The sequence below is a fragment of the Anolis carolinensis genome, chromosome 1 (assembly GCF_035594765.1).
Source record: "Anolis carolinensis isolate JA03-04 chromosome 1, rAnoCar3.1.pri, whole genome shotgun sequence".
Taxonomy (NCBI): domain Eukaryota; kingdom Metazoa; phylum Chordata; class Lepidosauria; order Squamata; family Dactyloidae; genus Anolis; species Anolis carolinensis.
The window spans coordinates 270,426,274-270,445,419 of record NC_085841.1 but is presented as its reverse complement, the minus strand read 5'-3'; the positions used below and the strand labels follow the sequence as shown (position 1 = coordinate 270,445,419).

At 38.6% G+C, this 19,146-nt stretch overlaps 1 protein-coding gene across 1 annotated transcript in view; it reads left to right on the top strand.

The window, feature by feature from the left end:
- nucb2 (nucleobindin 2) overlaps positions 1–19,146 on the top strand; it is a 45,360-nt gene that overhangs the window by 21,238 nt on the left and 4,976 nt on the right. Inside the window, exons 3-12 of the mRNA XM_062967673.1 lie at positions 108–215; positions 2,059–2,185; positions 4,807–4,910; positions 7,464–7,649; positions 7,899–7,989; positions 8,622–8,680; positions 10,543–10,635; positions 12,383–12,472; positions 13,637–13,807; positions 15,108–15,189. Of these exons, the coding sequence (XP_062823743.1) occupies positions 108–215; positions 2,059–2,185; positions 4,807–4,910; positions 7,464–7,649; positions 7,899–7,989; positions 8,622–8,680; positions 10,543–10,635; positions 12,383–12,472; positions 13,637–13,807; positions 15,108–15,189 (1,111 nt within the window). The remainder of the gene's footprint in view (positions 1–107; positions 216–2,058; positions 2,186–4,806; positions 4,911–7,463; positions 7,650–7,898; positions 7,990–8,621; positions 8,681–10,542; positions 10,636–12,382; positions 12,473–13,636; positions 13,808–15,107; positions 15,190–19,146) is intronic.

The following is a 19,146-nucleotide window of genomic DNA, read 5'->3' as shown; positions in this document are numbered from 1 at the left end:
TGTAGGATGTAAGGTTCTTGCTCAGTTTTAAAAATCTCTTTGTGGAGAGAAACACATTGTTCCATTGCTTCTCCTTTACTGAAATGATATTTATTTATTTTTTGAAGGATACTGGGCTTTATTATGATGCTTACCTCAGGCAAGTGATAGATGTTCTGGAAACAGACAAACATTTTAGAGAGAAACTCCAGACAGCAGACATAGAGGAAATAAAGGTATGTACAATTACAGTAGGTCTTAACAAACAGAGATAAAATGACATTTTCAGTATAAAAATATGCTGTGCAATCCTTGTTGATTTTAATGGGAAAGATGGCTACATACTTTATTCCATTGACTCCAGTGGTATTTTAAATTCTTAAGCATGTAATGGTTAGAAAAAGGAAGCTGAGATTTTCTACTTTCTTATAGGAGTCTGCAAAGCACTCTAAGTATTGTGACTCCCTTATCCACAGACTCAACATCCTTGCATTTACTTACCCATGCTCCAAGAATATTCCCCTGGAAGTGTTTGTGGACCCTTCCAGGTATTACAATCACCTGTGGGGTAATAGGCCAAACCTGCCTATTTGTCTAGATATTGCTTTGTTGTTTTGTACACTAATTTGAATTTAGAGTGAAAAGGCACCAGATGATGTTAGCAAGGGCTCAGTACTCCTTTCCTCAAGCCAAACATGGTGAAACAGTGGCAATGATACATTGTATCAATATGATAGTAGTGGGCAAAATTAACATTAAGTGAGGCCTTTGCAAATCATTGCTGCTAGTAAGCAACTCATATGGTAAAATCATGTCAAATATTGGTGAATTCTGCTGTTAAGAATTTTAGTGCAATGTCCATATCGGTACGTATGGTCATTTACTCCACAGTAAATGCTGAGATATAAATATAAATTTATTGCCCATGCTAGCCTTATTAGGCACTAGCATGCTTGCTTCAGGATTCAGGAAGCTTTATGTTTCTTGGAAGGCAGAAACTGCCTAGTTGTAACGCAAACTGCTGTCACTATTTCTAGTTCTGTTTTGGATGCTTCATCAAATCTTCCTGGTGTCTAGAGTTGTCAGATTGAAGACTAGCAATGGTTCTTGTACCTTTAATGGTAGTATAGGAGAAGAGTTGCAGCAGGTGTTGCTTGTCATGCAACCAGATAAAAAGCAATACCTCTTGAAATTCTGTCCTCTATATGGAAATTAAATGTATTGGAGGCATCTCCAGTTTTCACTCTGGCAACTCTAGTGGTGCCCCTAGGAATAGTTACAGAACACCTTTTTAAAAGCTATTTGGGCTTCAGCTTTTAACAGACATATCAAGGTGATTGCAAAATGTTCTGTGGGTTTGCATCTCACAAATATGTTCTAGAACTATTTGTCATCTGACTATTCCTTGAAAAGTGTGAGAGTTTGCAAGATTTCATCCTTCCCTTTCGATGAGGTTATGCACTTCTTGTACATAACTCTTATTAAGTGCAAAGGAGAAATCCTCAGCAATGTTGGTTTGTCCTCATATGTCGAGCCAGAAGGAAAGCATCATGTTATTCCTTGTTTTTTTGTTTGCTCCTGCACCTCATCATTTTACTTTGACCAGAGCTATTGTTCTCTCTTTCCAGCTGTTGGTCCTCTAAATCATATTTAACCCTTTTTTTGTGAATCAGCATGGCATAGGAATTTAAGTGTTGGACTAGTACTCCAGGTGATGAGAGTTCAGATCTGTGGGAACCCACTGGGTAACTTTGTGCAAGTCACATTCTCTCAGTCTTAGATGTAGGAAATGGCCAAATTTCCTCTGAATAAACATTGACAAGGATATGATCACCATAATTTGGCATCAACATGAAAGCTGTTAACAACATGAACTTTATGTTTTCATTTCTTCCTTCTCTTCCTCACAAAACCAGGATATTTCTTCCCAATCACAGCAGTCAGTTATTGATATTGATAAATTCTTCAGCATTTGTCTCTAAATACACAGAACTCGTGGTAACAGAGAACATTAAATTTTAGGACAGGAGCTGTCATTTATTTGTAGCTATATTTTTTGTTTGTTGTTTGTCTTGACAGAGCGGAAAGTTAAGCAAAGAACTGGACTTGGTTAGTCATCATGTAAGAACAAAACTGGATGAACTGAAAAGACAAGAGGTTGCAAGATTAAGAATGTTAATTAAAGCCAAGATTGATTCATTTCAAGGTAAGAACACCAAGAAAAAATAGAAGTGACTGAGCAAAAGGCTAACATCTGATGCAAGCAATTATACTTCAATTGTTGCACTTTTGTTATCAGTAGTAGAGGTAAATGAAACTGCAAGGTGCAAGTGTTTCTGCCACCCTCTATGACCTCATTTTACACTCTTGTATTTTTGAGAAATAGGGGTAAACAAGACAAATGGGCTCCAAGGAAACCACAGACACAGAAATTAATGATTGGCTACTGCAAGAAAAGACATGCCAGTTAGAATATTAATTTTTAAATTATCAGACACATGGCTGCTCCAGTTCTTTGGAGCAAGTTTTGTGGATGCATGATAGGCTCCAGTGTGTGTGTCTATGGGAAGGAGTGTCTCCTTCCTTTCCGATAATAGTGGTAAAAATAATACATCAATGTTCTTCTGTTACTGTAGTTATTCCTAAGGGTGCAACATAGAGAAGACTAAAAGGGAAAATGTTATAGAAGATGATCTGCAGATAAATAGGATTTGTGCGACATTTGAAATCCTTGTTTTTTCTAGCATAAATAAACTATTTTGGGGAATGATAGGCTAAGCTTTCTGTAGGAAAGTTTAGGCTTTCTTTAAAGTACTTCAGGCCTATTCACTTATAGATTTTCCCTCTGTTCTGGTTTCATTGTTCCATTGCCTATGAAGCAACCCAACATTTTGGGTGCCACTGCTCATCCAACATTCACAAAGTTCAAGTGAGGACCAAGAAAAAAGGCACCTCAGCTAGATTGCTCTTGTTTTGTATGCCAGTGGTTCACACAGTACTGATGAGGGAAGGCAGACAAAATTGCCAGCCCCAAGCTGCTTATTTTTCCTGTCTTACATCATTCATAGGCTGAGCATTTCCCCCTTTTTCTGCCTGCTACCACCTGTAAATCAGTGTACACTTGTATAGGATGCTCACCTAAAATATGTCATCTGCAATCAATTAGTGTTGCCTTGACAGGGCTAAAATATGCTTCCCTTCTCTTCTAAAAAGAATTTTAAGTAGCAACATTTTAAAAATTATAGACAGGATGGGAAAGAAACATCAATTTTCCAGGCTAGTAGTGGCTTGTGCATTATCTCTGCACTGCAATAAGTCAACTTTAATATGACAGAATTCTTATATTTGGAAGAAGTAAATTTACTTCTGTAGATGTATGTACATCAGGGGCAAGGATCTTTCACCCATCAGATGATTAGGCAAGCAACTCCCAGAAGCTATGCACATAAGGGATTTATAGAGATGTTATTCAGAACATCTGGAAGACCAAAAGTTCTCCACCACAGATATACATCATATTTGGAAGGAATAAATTATATTCAATGATCTACAGAAGAGCTGTGTGCTGCAAGGGCATATTTTTTTTTCTTAAGAATTGTAGCATACTGTATAAAAACATGGAATCTTTTGTATTTCCTATCCAAGACATCCCTCATTAAGCACTGCATGGTTTTAACTTCTATTAAACCAAATGATTTTCAGTTGGTCCCAAATAACTATGGTTGCTTTACATGCAGTGTTATCCTTCCCCTCAAACAGCATGCTGTTTTGGCTTGGGCCCTTCCTAAAACATTTTTACCACTGCAGTCTTTTGGGTTTTGGTATTTTTTAAATATGGTATACAGTAGGTTTGTGCATAGATTCATTTTGGATGTTTGCCTTTTTGGCTTGTTTGGAAACTCATAATGGCATGGAATCCACAGCCATTTTTTTAACCAGCTGCAGCAGAACAGTGACTGTCAAAAACTGGCAGCTTGTGGTTTCTTTCGGCTCCACGTGGAGTGCACTAAGGGAGGCAGCTGCTAGAAGGAAAAGGATCCCAGGAAATGAGGTTTCTTATCCCTCTCTTCTCTCTTGATTTGGAAGCAGAAAGGAGATTGAAGCGCCGAGGGGGGGAGGGAGGCATTTTAAGGCACTGCCGGTTCTCCTTTCTGGCACCTCCAAAACAAGAGAAGGGAGGGCTTTTTTAAGGAAGCCCAAGATAGGGTACCTCCAGGTCGATCCCTCTTCCTTTCCTGGGAAAAGGAAAGCCCACCTAAAATGCCTTGGAAAACTACCTCTTGCAGGAAGAGAGCTGCACGGTGCATGCATCTGCAGCTCCTGTCTCCTTTAGAGTAGAAACAGCTTTAATTAAGCATTAAACCTCTACAGACAGAAGGGAAAGGATTGCAAAAAGAGTGGTATCTTAACTCTGATGCTTTTAATCTAGCTCTTTATGAAGGATATAAGGACAAGCCATGCCTAAAATGATGGGAAGGGGATCCTGGGAAGTACCCCCCCCCCTTAACGGGCCAGATAGAAAGCAAATCTTTTGGTTTCCCAGATCGAAAATGAATTTCTATCCTCCCAAATTAGGGAGGGTCCCAAAAAACAGATCGGGACCCCCACCGAAATCCGGGACACCAAAACAGATAGCAGTTTACCTGGATTGCACAAGCCTAGTATACAGCTTAAGTTCTATCCCTGGAACTCTCCCAGATTTGTAAACTGTATGTGTGCTTTGTGTTTTAAAAATAAGCTTGAACTGCCATACAGTATTTCATATATCATATATATATTTAATACATTTAATTTCAACGATTCTCTTTTTGTGTGGGCTGTTTTTAGATTCTGGCATAGACCATCAAGCTCTTCTCCAACAGTTTGAGCATCTGAACCACAACAACCCGCATACTTTTGAAGCTAAAGATTTAGACATGCTAATCAAAGCCGTAAGTGTTGAGCCAATCTTTCCCCAAATGCTTACTTGCTCTTTTTCCTGTATTTTTCTACAGTGGAAACCACATGTTTTCCTTCTCCTTAGTTAGTTTTAAATAACTTCCATTACTTTAGACATCATAGTCTAAGAATGCTGTTTGGCTCTGTAATGTAATATTGTGCCACAAAATAAATTTTGGGGCATTTAAAAACAGTCTGTTCGTTTTTTTGTTGGTGCCTCATGTGACTTACACTTTCATGCCAACATAAGCAGCCTTAAGTTTCTCTACTGCCTTTGAATGCTCTTTTGACCTGTGTCAGCTAATGCTCCTTTATCTTTAGCTCGGCGGGTTTCTTGTATGTCTGCATGTACATGACTCATACGACATCAACTGATTAAACAACGTTGGTTGTTTAATCTGTCTTTTAACCAATTTCCTGATTACACTAAAATGTATTTGGATATTAAAGCTTAGCTCTTTTTAAATATTAAATAAAGTGACAGTTAATTCCTAGTTAAAGAAAGATTCTGTGATTCAAATTTAGTTAGCACAGCCAAAATAGTCATATATTATAAACAGGTCTGTGACTGATTAAAATTTCTGTAGATTATACCACTGAAGCATTAGTCAATTAATCTGCCAATCAAAGCTTAATGGCCTGGTTTTTTAAAAAGTAAAATTGGACACACACACACACACCACCTTTTCTTGTGTACTTGGACCAAAAATTGTATTGCCAGATATGAAAGACATCAAAATTGTCTGTGTCCTGTTTTCTTTTCTTTATGAAACTGGCTAAAAAGTTAGAAGGACAGAACTCTAGAATGAAATACTTGGCATTTACATAGTACTTGGCACTGTCCAAAGTGTGGCAAATAGATTATCTCAGTAGGAGTTAGAACAACCTTTTAAGTAGACCAGTCCTATTTTGCCTTCCTTCAAATGGGGAGGACAGAGGCTAAGAAACAGTAAATGCTTAGCTCCCCCTAGTGAGTTCAGTGCTTAGTGAGACTTCCAAATAATGTTTTGGGACACTGCTCTTAATACACCATGTTATATATTATTAAGGGAGGTGAATATTGTGGAAATGTTGGCTATTTTTCTTCTTTAGAAGAGTAAATGATGGTGAATAGCAATATGAAAAGACAGAAGCAGAATTAGAATGCTAGTGATGGAGTCAGACTATATTTTGTATGTAGAATTTACACAGGGGCTCACTTGCCTGCGCGCCTGCTAGTGAGAGTTAAGACACTATGTCCATCGGCAGGCAAGATCTATGGGGCTTCCTTTGGCTGCCAGCATAATAGTTACACCCCCCTTTTTTGAAGGGGAAAAAAGGGAAAAAATGTGACTGTTATGCAGTGAAATACGGTCATTCTAGAAGTACTAAATAGATTTGCTAAAAGTATGTTTCTCGTTCAGTTAACATACTTCACAAATCCTGAGTGGTTGAGAGAACATGTTACTCTTCTAGTCATGCAAAAATTCATCTGAAAGGATTTTAATCTCAAATATGTCATCATGCCCACTTGAAATCAAATATCTTTGTCAAGCACTGGAGAGTGGGCAGTCATTGAAGACTTAGATGTCAGGAAAAATGCCTAGTTGCATGTCCATAGGCATAAGGGTACTTTTCTTTTAAAAAGAAAGTATCAGTCAGCTGAATTCATTGTCCTTAGAAAAATCAATATCTGACCAACCACACTGGTGGTCAGGTTGTGATGGAATGCAGAAAAAAAAACTATTCTTGCCAATTTTCTTGTTAAGTATTGATTTAAAGTTTTGACCCTTGGAAATACTTTTGCACTGTATGACCATATTCATAGGATGTGTACATCTAACAAAATTCCCACTCTGGGAATTTTCTAGGTTCTCCATATGATTCTGTGGTAAGCTTCTGTTGGTAGTTACCACAAAGCAGGCCTGTATAACCCGCAGCCCTCCGGGTGTTTGGGCTTCCAATTCCCAGAAGCTCTGGCCAGCTGTTCCAATGGCCAGGAATTCTGGGAGCTGAAGTCCAGAATAGCTGGAGGGCAACAGGTTGTGCAGGCCTATCATAGAGTCACTATGGAGGACTTAACATTGAATTATTCATTTCAATACAGTTTACTATTATCCACAGCATCCTGTTTCCAGGATAGTTCAAGAACATATTCCCCACAGACACGGGGTTGTACTATATTTGATATGTTGATTGTACTGCAAGGCCCTCCTTCAAACATCCTATCATCAACCCTGAGATTCTGACTGTTACAATTTGGGCAGAAAAAGTGACTTGAGCTGTAGCATTTGTCCAACTCTTTTAGCCATACATATCCTGTACATAGATGAGGGCTGCACAAGTGTTAACAGTGGTGAGTCACCCAAGATCTGCTAAATCACACTGCATTGCTGTCCTTTCATCTATAGAAAGGAGAGAAAGGTTATAGGCTATAAAATGGTGGAGCAAATGCACATGAAAGGTATTCTGAGCTGAAATAAGTAGTTACACTTCATGGTACAGTGGATTGGCCTCACTGAGGAAGCAAACACATTTTTATTAGTCTTTTTTTTTAAAATTTGCAGGCCACAAGTGACTTAGAAAACTACGACAAAGCCCGTCATGAGGAGTTTAAACAGTATGAGATGATGAAAGAACATGAAAGAAGAGAATATTTAAAAACACTGGATGAAGAAAAGCGACGTCAGGAGGAAGCAAAGTATGAGGAACAGAAGAAAAAACATGCTGATCATCCCAAAGTGAACCATCCTGTAAGGACTTTGAGATGGTGCAAGGGGATGGAGGAAATCTTTCTCCCTTCTGTTTTTTGTTTTTGTTTTTATTATTTTTAAAAAGTGTTTTATGGAAACTCTTCTTCTAATATGGTTGGTTATTAGTTGAGAAAATATTATCTGAATTTTAATTGTTTTTCTTTGTCAGGTAATATGGATTTGAGACAATGTAACTGCAACAAATATGTGTAATAATTTACACAGTTGTTATTTGTGTTCAATTTGCAGGGAAGCAAAGACCAATTGAAAGAGGTGTGGGAGGAAGCAGATGGGCTAGACCCCAATGACTTTGATCCAAAGACCTTTTTCAAGCTGCATGGTGAGAAAACATAAAGTTTACTTTAAAAAAAAGGTTTTCAGTAATAATGCAAGTCTTTTAGCACTTTACAGACTGATTTGTTATTGCATTTACTTTTGCAGACTTCAATGCCAACTTCACCAGATACATGAAAGAGGGAAATACTTGATGTTTGATTGCCTAAAATTTGTAACAGAGCTTTAGACTCTGTAGTGTAGAGAGGACTTGTAAAATGTTAGGACAAATAAATGGATTTATCCCACAATGTTTATGTAATACTAACAACACTTATTACTTAGGCCTTGAGTATATGAATGCTGAATTCTATTTAAATATTATTCACTTAGGATTTTACTTTGAGTGTTTTCTAGGTGTCAGGCCTTATTACAAGACAGTAGAAGTTTGGAGAGCAGGATTTTCAAAGCTTCTTGGTTTATTTGCTAAACAAAAGAGAGTGTTTACATTTATTTAAATAGATTTAAAACCAAATAGTCAGCAGACATGATCAGGCCAAAAGTTGTTATACATAATCTCTGTGCCAGTGTTAAGTGCAAATGTTAACTTAAAATTGTATTGGTGGTTTAGACCTTGTGTATATGTGTGTAGTCACTTTTCACAAAAGCTATAATTTAAAAGTCTTACATGTTTTACAGATGTCAATACTGATGGTTTTCTGGATGAGCAGGAGTTAGAAGCTCTGTTTACTAAAGAGGTAAATATCTGTAAACTGAATACTTCAGTGCAATTGAGGTACATCATATGAGTAGAGATGGTCTGGGTATGGGCTGCTAGGATAAGACTTTTGTCTCCTAAGCCTGATTAATGAGTATATGCATCACACTGAAGATTATTTTTTCTGGTTCACTACATCCTTATAAAATGGCAACTATACAAGTATTTTCTATTTCAATTCAGAATAGAATTCAGCTAAATATGTACGATGTTATATACGCATGAGAAGGGCTTTGTATCATTTGCAGTGAAGCAGATTAAGAGTGGCATACTCATATATATAGAAAATCAATAAGGCATTAAAAATTAATCATACTAATTGACATTCAGCATGTGTATTGTATGTACAGTCAGAAAAGTCAAAGAATGGCTTATGAACCAATATACTGAGGAGAGTATCATGTCAGTTCAGCATCCCTTATCTGGAAATCCCAAATGCTCTAAAATCGTCCAAATGGATGGCTGAGGTATTGACACCTTCGCTTTCTGATGGTTCAGTATACACAAACTTTTTTGTGTTCAAAAATTATTTTTAAATATTGTGCTTAAAATTATCTTCAGGCTATGTGTATATGAAACATAGATGCATTTTGTGTTTAGACTTTATTTCATTATGTACATATATGCAAATATAAGCATTCTAAAATCTGGAAAAAAAATCCAAAGCACTTCTGCTCCCAAGCATTTTGGATAAGGGATACTGAACCTTTAGCACTATACTTCTGAACTGCCACTATATGGAGATTTATACCAATATTTTTGAAATCTGTGAGCTAAAAACCTATACATTGGGGTAAATAATTTGTTTATGAAGGGAAGGGACACATCCACTCATGTTTGGAGGTACTGAGTGGGACAAGTAATGGGGTTCCTGTTTTAGATTGCTCAAGTTGGGGGCAGGGGAGCTTGACTACCGTGAACCTTGTTACAGTAATCTGCCCCAGAGAGGAATGGGATTAAAGCCAAATCTCAACTGGATAACCCCAATCCTACTTTCTGGGGAGTAAGATGAGTGTTTAGCTTTTAATAGGCATTAAATATGTTTGAATGGTTTTACTGTAACTGTGAATCTTTCAATACTGTTTATATTTAATTCTGTTTTAATATTATCATATTTCTATATTTTAAATGCTGTGCTAACATCTTTATGTTGAGCCACTTTGAGTCCCCTTTGAGGGAGATAAAGCGGGGTATAAATAAATATAATAATCATCATCATAATCTGTACTTACCCCATTGGCCCTGCCTACTACCAATTGATGCAGGCCACAGGGTCTATATGGTATGTTTCTATCTGCTGAGAAAATATGGTCACAACATTTTAGGGCTCCTCATTTAGACTAATTGTGGAACACGTTAAACCCATGGGTTCCATGTTGTCCTTGTTTATTATATGTTCAAGAAGAAAGCTTCGGAACAAGAAGTGATGCCATTTATTACACTGGTCATTGATCTCACAACCAAGTGGACATGTTCTGGCTCTAGGGATATGAATCCATATGCTTTGCATGTATATACATCGTGCTCCTTTACAGTCAGAGAGTTGATTTCAATTTGTTTTGATAATTTTGAAATCTGGAAGTTTGATCCCTTTCTGAAGAGATCAGAGATTTAAATCAGTTCAGTGAATTGAAGGAAAAAAACACATTTTGTTGTTGGATAAAGGTAATTGAATTCAAAGAAAACTGTAATTTATTTTCCTTTGTATCAAAATAAAAGCCAAATACACTCACCATATTACATAGTTTAACAATAACAATAGTGGATAATCTTCTTCAAATAAATCCAATACATTTATAAAGATGTACAATAAATATGTTTCTGGATGGCTCTCTTTTTTAGTTAGAGAAAGTGTATGATCCCAAAAATGAAGAGGATGACATGATAGAAATGGAAGAAGAGAGGTTACGAATGAGAGAACATGTCATGAATGAGGTAATGTCAATGTGTCATGTTTCTTTAAAAAACAGTTGTGCACATAATTCTGCTATTATGAAAAGAGTTTCAGTAAACATATGGACAGTTCACACATTGCTTTTTTGCAAATAGCAAGTTCTGCTCTCTGTCACTGGGCACAGAGGCAAATGGAAAACTTGAAATAGGTAAGTTTGGATATGAATGGCTTCAGTGCTCTGTGAATATAATGACATTTCTTCTAGCTGTGTGTCATCATGGGAACTGTTTCTGGTGGTCCCTAGGACCCACTAGATCACACAATTATCCACAGAAAATGGATAGTAAAAGCACACTCAGGACAGGCCGGATCCCTTTCCTTTGGAGAGTACTGAGGTTTTTGTGTGGAGGGATTTCCACAATTTGGGACAGAACCCTGTTCCTCCTATACTTGAACGAAGCTTGATCAATGTAGCATGCTGATCCATAACAAGGAATGGGGAATTCTATTATTTCCTTTTGCAATCCATCCAGTCATGTTATCTGCTTGGGCAAGTTATTCTCATTTCACGCTTGAAGGCCAAGATTAGATTGAAGCTTGCACAAACCCTCTGTTATCAGGATGGTTGAAATGAAATACACTGGCGAGGGGGGGGGGAACAGGGCTTGTAGAAAACTATATGATCTTATCTCTAGCCACAAATAGAAGGATTATGTGTGCTTGTGAACAGGCCCTCAGATTTAAAGAGCTAAGGGCGGTTTATGTTCTGTTTATATTGTATGTTGGGCACATGTATGTATGTATTCATTTGAGCAAGAGCAATAATTTCAAAACAGCAAAGTAAAAATGAAGCTGAACCAACAAGAAACCCAGGAAACTAGTAAATAAACTGTATAGTATGTAATATAACAAATGTATTGGCTGATGTACCCATATAAGCAAAGAAAACATGGATATATATCAGCAGTCTATAATGGCTTTCCCCAATGTTTTTTTTTTAATTTTCGTACATTGAAGTCACTGGGTTTGTGCTTTTTGGGAGGCATAGCGAGGGGGGGGGGGAGAGATTTGCCACAACTTTCCCTAATTTGCTTTAAATATAGATGCTGTATTTCGTATGTCCCAAGCTAGAGGTTGGTTTTCCCACCTCAGGATTTGGTTTTTTTTAACTAGATAGTGCCAGGTGATAAAGACAAATGACAGAATAAAAAGACTTTCATCATACAAAAATGGTAGAAAATTTCCCTTTCCCATCAAGAATGAGAGCTTTTAAAATGTAAATTATTTAAATATTTAAAAAATGTCCTGAATGAAAAGTTTCCTCTGATGATAGAATTTGTATGGATCTTTTATCTTTGACTAGGTTCTTTAAAATTCAAAAAGACCTAAGACGGAACACACATATTTGTAAAAGCCTTGTAGAGTCATAAGTCTTTGATGTGATTGATAAAACTTCTAATTGTTGATTTACATTTTAGAATCTCTGTTTTCTGTTGGGAAAGAGAAGACTTGGCATGGAGAAAAATTTTTATTCTGTCATCTGTTTCATCCATTCTAAATGTGGAAGACAAATCTTGTTAGAACAAATTTGACTTAGACAGATGAGTTGGCATATCTGATTGTGATGTTTTGGAAATGTTATTTCACCCATCAAGATGTTTCTCACTATTTACAGTCAGTGCTTTTTTGTCAATTTTCTAACATAAACATATGTTACTTTATTTATTTTTTTAAGTTACATACAACTGCAAATTCAGTAGCTATATCTATTTCTCTCTGTTTTAAAAGGTTGACATCAACAAAGACCGGTTAGTGACTTTGGAAGAGTTCCTCAGATCTACAGAGAAAAAAGAGTTTTTGGAGCCAGACAGCTGGGAGGTAATATAATAGCATTCTGGTAGAATATGTGCACCTTAAAGCCACCTGTTAACTTATGGTGGCACTGTGAATCAAAGGTTTTCTTGGACTATGAATTAATACTCAGGGGTGGTTTTGCCAGTTCCTTCCTCTGAAATATAGCTTATAGAACCAGGTATTTATTGGTGGGCTCTCGTCCAAGTATTACCAGGCCTGTCTCTGTTTGGCTTCCAAGATCAAACAAGATCTGGTGCCTTTAGAATATATAAGACCAAGTCCTGGAGTCAAAAGTCTGATCAAAACAAAGTGTAGTCTCTTTGTCTCAAAATGTTGGATTCCTTTGCCCAGAGTGACGGGCTCTTCCAGGATCATCCCGATTTTTGTATTGCTCTTCCATTTATTTAGAAGTAAAGCCTCATGCTATGTGTATTCACTGGGGGGAGGGGGGAGGAATGGCTGGGGAGCTGGGTTATGGACAGGTGAGAGAAGGAAGTGGAACCCACATATAAATGATGGTCCTTCCTTTCTTCGCTCTGTATAGTGGGAAAACCAGGAGAATCCCCTCCCCCTACGTCATGTCTTGCTCACTGGCTTGATCCAAGTCCCACTTCTGCAGAGAGGAAAGGGCATGGCTTGTGGGGTCTCCCCCTCCCTACTTGCTCCCCTGCAAGTGAAAGAAGAAGAGGGAAAAGAAGAGAAGGAGGAGAGGAAGAGGATGTAGTAGAAGAGAGGAGGAAGAAGGAAAGAAGAGAGGAGGAGGAGGATATTCAATATTTGGAAGAATGTCATAAGGAAGAGGGAGCAGACTTGTTTTTTTACTGATCTGGAGACAAGGACTAGGGACAATGGGCTGAAATCACAGGAAAGGAGATTTCACCTGAATATTAGGAGGAACCTTCTAACCATAAGAGTTGTTCAACAGTGGTACCCTCTGCCTCAGAGTGTGGTGGAAGCTCCTTTGGAGGCTTTTAAACAGAGGCTGGATGGCCATCAGTCGGGGATGCTTTGATTGTGCTTTTCCTGCATGGCAAGAGGTTGGACTGGATGGCCCTTGTGGACTCTTCTGTGATTTTATGATTCTCATAATAGGAGGAAGAGGAACACAGAGAGGAAGAGAAGTCCATCATGTTCCCATAACCTTTTCATTCATATCTAGCAATGTACTGCAATGTACTTCTTTTTCAGACCCTGGATCAGCAGCAAATGTTCACGGAGGAAGATCTGAAGGAATATGAAAGTCACATTTCCCAGCAAGAAAATGAACTGCATCTACAAGCATTAGAACTTCAGAAAAAGAAAGAAGAGTTACAAAGACAACAAGACCAGTTGCAGGCTCAGAGACAAGAACTCGAACAGGTGCTTCTAGAGTAGTTGAAAGGTTTCCTATCACTTCAATTCATTCATTACAGGTGTGACTCAGTTAACAAAGTGCATGTGCTTCTAGACATTACTACTTCAACAGAAAGGTTAGTACCAGAGGCAGAAATGATGTGGAATGAATGGGGTTAGGTTTCTACAGTAGAAAACAAGCATCTATATCAGCAGTAATCGTATTCAATACTAATGGTATGCACATGTGAAATGAAACTACCAGGTCAAGTAAGCTTTGTATACATAAAGAAAAGCATTTTGGGTCCTTGAGCTCAAAATGATTTCCCCCCCTTTACTTATACAAAGCTTACCTGACCTGGTTGTTTCTTTTCACAAACTTCCAGCTAGACAGAGGACAAGGAGAAAGGGTGAGGTTTCCAAGCACTAAGATCTTATTTGGTAGAAATTTTGTTAGCTAGTTATGTCTCTATATTTAGAATAAGATGACCATCTAATTACATTTATATTGAAAGTATTCAACCTTTAGAATGTATTAGTTGGTTCCCATGTTGAGAAGGCCTGGGCAATGTCTCCATAATTTGTATCCGAACCATTCCTGGGTTGCCTGAAGATATCTTGATTAGCATGGCCTGAAAATGATATTTATTCAAGATCTTGGCAAGCTGTTATATAAGTACACTCAAGGCAACTATTTGCCACTTTTCCCCTGAAGTATTTATATATTGTTTGTAATTGGGTTGTTTCAATCTAGTCCATCTGATTATATTGCAATATCATAACTTGCTATAGTTGTAATTGTATCCGTTTTATTTGGGTTTTTTTTGCCATGGATCCCATTGTTTGGCAAAAGGCAGAATAGAAGCAATATAAAATATAAATAGTAATACTGAGCTTGATGGTCTGAGTCAAGATATTGCTGCTACATTTGTACTCTGTGCTATTTCACTATAATTTATGCTAGAGAAATATATACTCAGTAGATGGGAAAATGTGAGACTATCCTGCTGGGCTCATTGGGTGACCTCTGGTATTCTGTGTCATTATGAATTATGGAATCAGGAGACCCGTGTCTTTGCTCTCTTTATCCTCTAAACCAGTGGTAAACTGGCTGGGATTTCTGGGAGTTGTAGGCCAAAACACCTGGGGGCCCACAGGTTGAGAACCACTGCTCTAAACCATTAGTTGTCCCCCAGGTTAGGCAGGTATTTTACTGTTACACAGTAGAACTTGTGTTCTACTGTTCATTGTCTGAAACGAACACTATAGTACTCTCTGATTTAAATACTTGTCATCTCATTGCATATATTTTTTCACTGTCCAACAGGCTGTTCAACAAATGGAAAAGAAGAAGTTACAACAAGGACATCCTCCCTCAGGACCAAATGGAGAGCTGAAATTTAATCCCCGTAAGTACATTATTTCCCTCTCTTATCCCTCTCTGTGTACTCTTTTCCTTTTCAATTATTCACCAAAATCCAGGACCACTTCACATACGGGAGAACAGAAATACCCATTTTTCTTCTATCACCTTTAACGGCATTCTGCAACTATTGGAATTATAGGGTTGTAGTTTCACTAGCATAGCTATGATAAGGAATGCTAGAATTCAAAGTTCAACAGTATTTGGAGAGCCACACATTTCTCATTCTGGCTTTTGTCAGTTGTGGTAGCCTCCTAGTATCTTGATAAGTTTGTTTTTATTTTAATGGTTTTAAATAAGTTTGAAAACTTGTGGTTAAGGCAGATAAAATAGGATATTTTAAAATAAACCCATAGATCAGCTAACAGGGCAAATCCCCCCTCTCTTCAAGTACTTATAACACTTTTAAGTAGATTTAGAAGAAGGCTTAAACAACAAAACTGGAAGAGGAAGTCCCCACCAAACCTTTTCTTAGGCCTTTCTGCAACACCAGATGACAGTACATCCCTGCAGATGGATATGTATTCAGTTTCTGAAGCTTGAAAAATAATGTTGCCATTGGTTATAGTCACAGTAGACTTTTGGGTTATTTGGGGTGATTGGGTGCACTTCTACTGGGTAAGAGACAATCCCAGCTTAGACAAGGCACTTAATGTCTCACTACTATGATGGAACTTGCTATTAATGATGATGATCATTACTTAGGAGGAAATTATTTATGCCCATGAAGCCAAACAAATAACCAACCATAAAGCCAAATGAATAACTTGGCTGGCACTAGATGTGCTGCAAATGAAAGACAGAAAATTGCCATCTCATTAAACTGGAATGGCAGATGCCTGGCAGTCAGAAGCCTGAGACTGGCTTCTTCCCATATGCTTCTGCTACCAAACATCTCAGAAATGAGAACTGGAAATACTTAAACATAAAATGAAAGGCTGCTTTTATACATCTCTTAGCAGTTGCAAGTTAAAAAAAATCTTTTTAGCACTGCACAATAGGCAAGTTGTCTGTGTGCCCATAGGTGAGACTAGATGTTCTATTGATTTTTAAAATATACATTGTTATTGTATGCTTCCTTGAGTTGGATTACTCAAGAAACAATATTTATTAATAAGTATAGCCACATTTGCTTCACATTTCCTGGGATTATGGGTGGAGGATCCCCTGCAAAAGTGGAAAAACCACAAATTTAAAAAGAAACAATTTATTTTCCCGGAGAGAACACTTTTCTAGGAATTTCTAGATCCTCCAGTTGTCAACCCTTCCCCCTTCCCGCAGCTGCACAGCGTCGCCAAAACGTGCTGTATTATAGCTGAGAAAAGGAGCATTTGGAGGTGGGCAAACAGGAAGAATGGATGCCAACTATAGACAGGAAGCAGTACATCGGCACAGTAATTGTCAATACTGTGGAAGTTGTGCTTATAATCAATTATTGAAGGCACTCTGGAAAAGCCAGGCTTTTAAATCTTTCTTAAAAGCTGTCAGGGTGGGTGCTTACCTGATCTCCCTGGGAAGGGAGTTCCAGGGCTGAGGAGCCACCACGGAGAAGGCCCTCTCCCTCATCCCCACAAGCTGCACATGCGACAAAGGCGGGAGCGAGAGGAGGGCCTCTCCTGAGTATCGAAGAGATCGGGCAGGTTCATAGGGGGAAATGTGATCCCAAAAGTTGTCGGATCCCGAACCGTTCAGGGCTTTGTAGGTCATAACCTGCACCTTGAATTGGGACCAGAAAATGATTGGCAGCCAATGGAGTTACCTGAACAGGAGGGTTGACTGCGCTCTGTACCATTTCCATCCCCTGAAGTAGGCAGATTCTCAGTGCTGAACTGTGACCCCACAGCCATTTCATGTTGGGGAAGGGGGGCTCAGGCAGCAGGAAGAGAAAAGGTGAGGTGCCTTCAGATTTTTGGCAAATACTTTGTGTGCATTGGACATCCATGAGGGCAATGTCTAAATATCAGAATTTGTATAAATGTCAAAGAATGAGCACTTGTATAAGAGATGCTGCTTTATTTGCTACAGTATATGGTAGCAAATACTGTGTGCTCAACTCAACAAATGAAACTAACATACCCATGCACACATACAATGAGAAGGAGAGTTGGGGAAATGAGGCCAAAGGGCTACCTGTGGCCCACAAGCCCAACTTTTGCAATCTTGGGCCCCCTCAAAATCCCTGTGCCCTCAGAATGTTGTTGCTGTTGTTTATTTATTATTTATTTATTTATTTACAGTATTTATATTCCGCCCTTCTCAACCCTGAAGGGGACTCAGGGCGGATCACATTAATCACACATAGGGCAAACATTCAATGCCCATAAACACATCAAACAGAGACCGAGACAGACAGACACAGAGGCAATTTAACCTTCTTCTGAGGGGATGTTCGATTCTGGCCACAGGGGGGAGCAGCTGCTTCATCATCCACTCTGACGGCACTTCCTCATTCCAGATCGTAAATTAGTTAAACTTGCCTCCCCACTTTATAAGTGGTACCTTATTTCCTATTTGATAGATGCAACTATCTTTCGGGTTGCTAGGTCAGCAACGAGCAGGGGCTATTTTTTATTTTTAATTGACGGGTGCTCACCCCGCCACGGGCTGGCCTCGAACTCATGACCTCATGGTCAGAGTGATTTATTGCAGCTGCTCAACAGCCTGCGCCACAGCCCGGCCCCCAGTGTCATGTTAACAGTGTCATGTTGACATTGACTATTGCAATTCTATAAATTAAAGATATTCAGTCTGCCTTGCCATTGTTCAAATTTTGCATATTCAGGGTCAGGATTTTTGTGTGCCACTCTTGTCACCCCAGAATACCTGAAACTGTGCACAAACACTTGGCCAGTAGTAGAGGTTGTTGACAGCCCCCAAATAAAAGAGGCCAAATTGACAGAAAAATTTAAAAATAGCAACTAAAAGTGATAGCTCCTCACTTCTGGTGTGTTTGGGAGCCAGTTCAGCCCATAAAGGGATTGCAGAGTTCTTTTCCTCGACAGTTGCTTGCCTCTGCTATAGACAGTGTGTCTTTCAGTAAGTTAAACAGACAGTGATGCGTGGATATACCATTCTAACAACAATCATATCAACACAGCAGATGCTTCTCAAGAGGCAGAGTTTTGCAAACATAGCACAGGAGTCCCAGTAAGATCCAGCTTCACATAGAGTCTTCCTTAGGAGCAGAACTTAATGACATCAAAAATCTGTAAGCAGCCCAGTTGGCTGTTACAGATCATTTGTATCCTACCTTTCTAATCTTATCTTTTTCTTCCTGGCTTGTGATTCATTGAAAAGCATTTGAGCCCAGCACCTCTAGACTCTGATCACTAATTAGAGACAGGTGATTTAATTACTGCCCACTTAAAATTCTAGCAGACCTAAGGCTATCCTAATGCGTGGGAGGAAATGCCATAGTTAGTATCACTGAAGAGGCCCTATCCTAGGTTTCCCTCATCAACATCACTTCTATTAGTGATAAGGCATACATACAGCAGGGCCTGGAAGGGGATGATAATGTACAGACAGGCTCATAAGACAGGAGTCAGTATTTCAAATACCTTTCCGCTTACCTTTATAATTAAGCACTAGTAGGAGGTGGATCTTTGTCACTTAGTAGTAAATCCGCTTTGGGCTGTACTCCAAACTTGAAAGGAACTATCAAAGTTTAACCTGTTTAGCAGATGGGAGTCAGCAATGTTGAGAGCTTCTTTAAGCCCAGACTAAACCCCAGGGCAGGTTCACCAGCCACTCAAATGGAAACCACTAGCTGCCTTGTCCGGAATCTTGGATTTAACCTTTTTCAGTTTCCAAATGCTCTTCAAGTACAGGAATGCACAAACATTGTCTAAATGACAAGTGCGTAAGGGAAGTTATTGTGGCCAAACCATCTTCTCCAGAAAAGGGCCTAGCCAAAACTACACCAAGGTATCTTTGGTCAGAG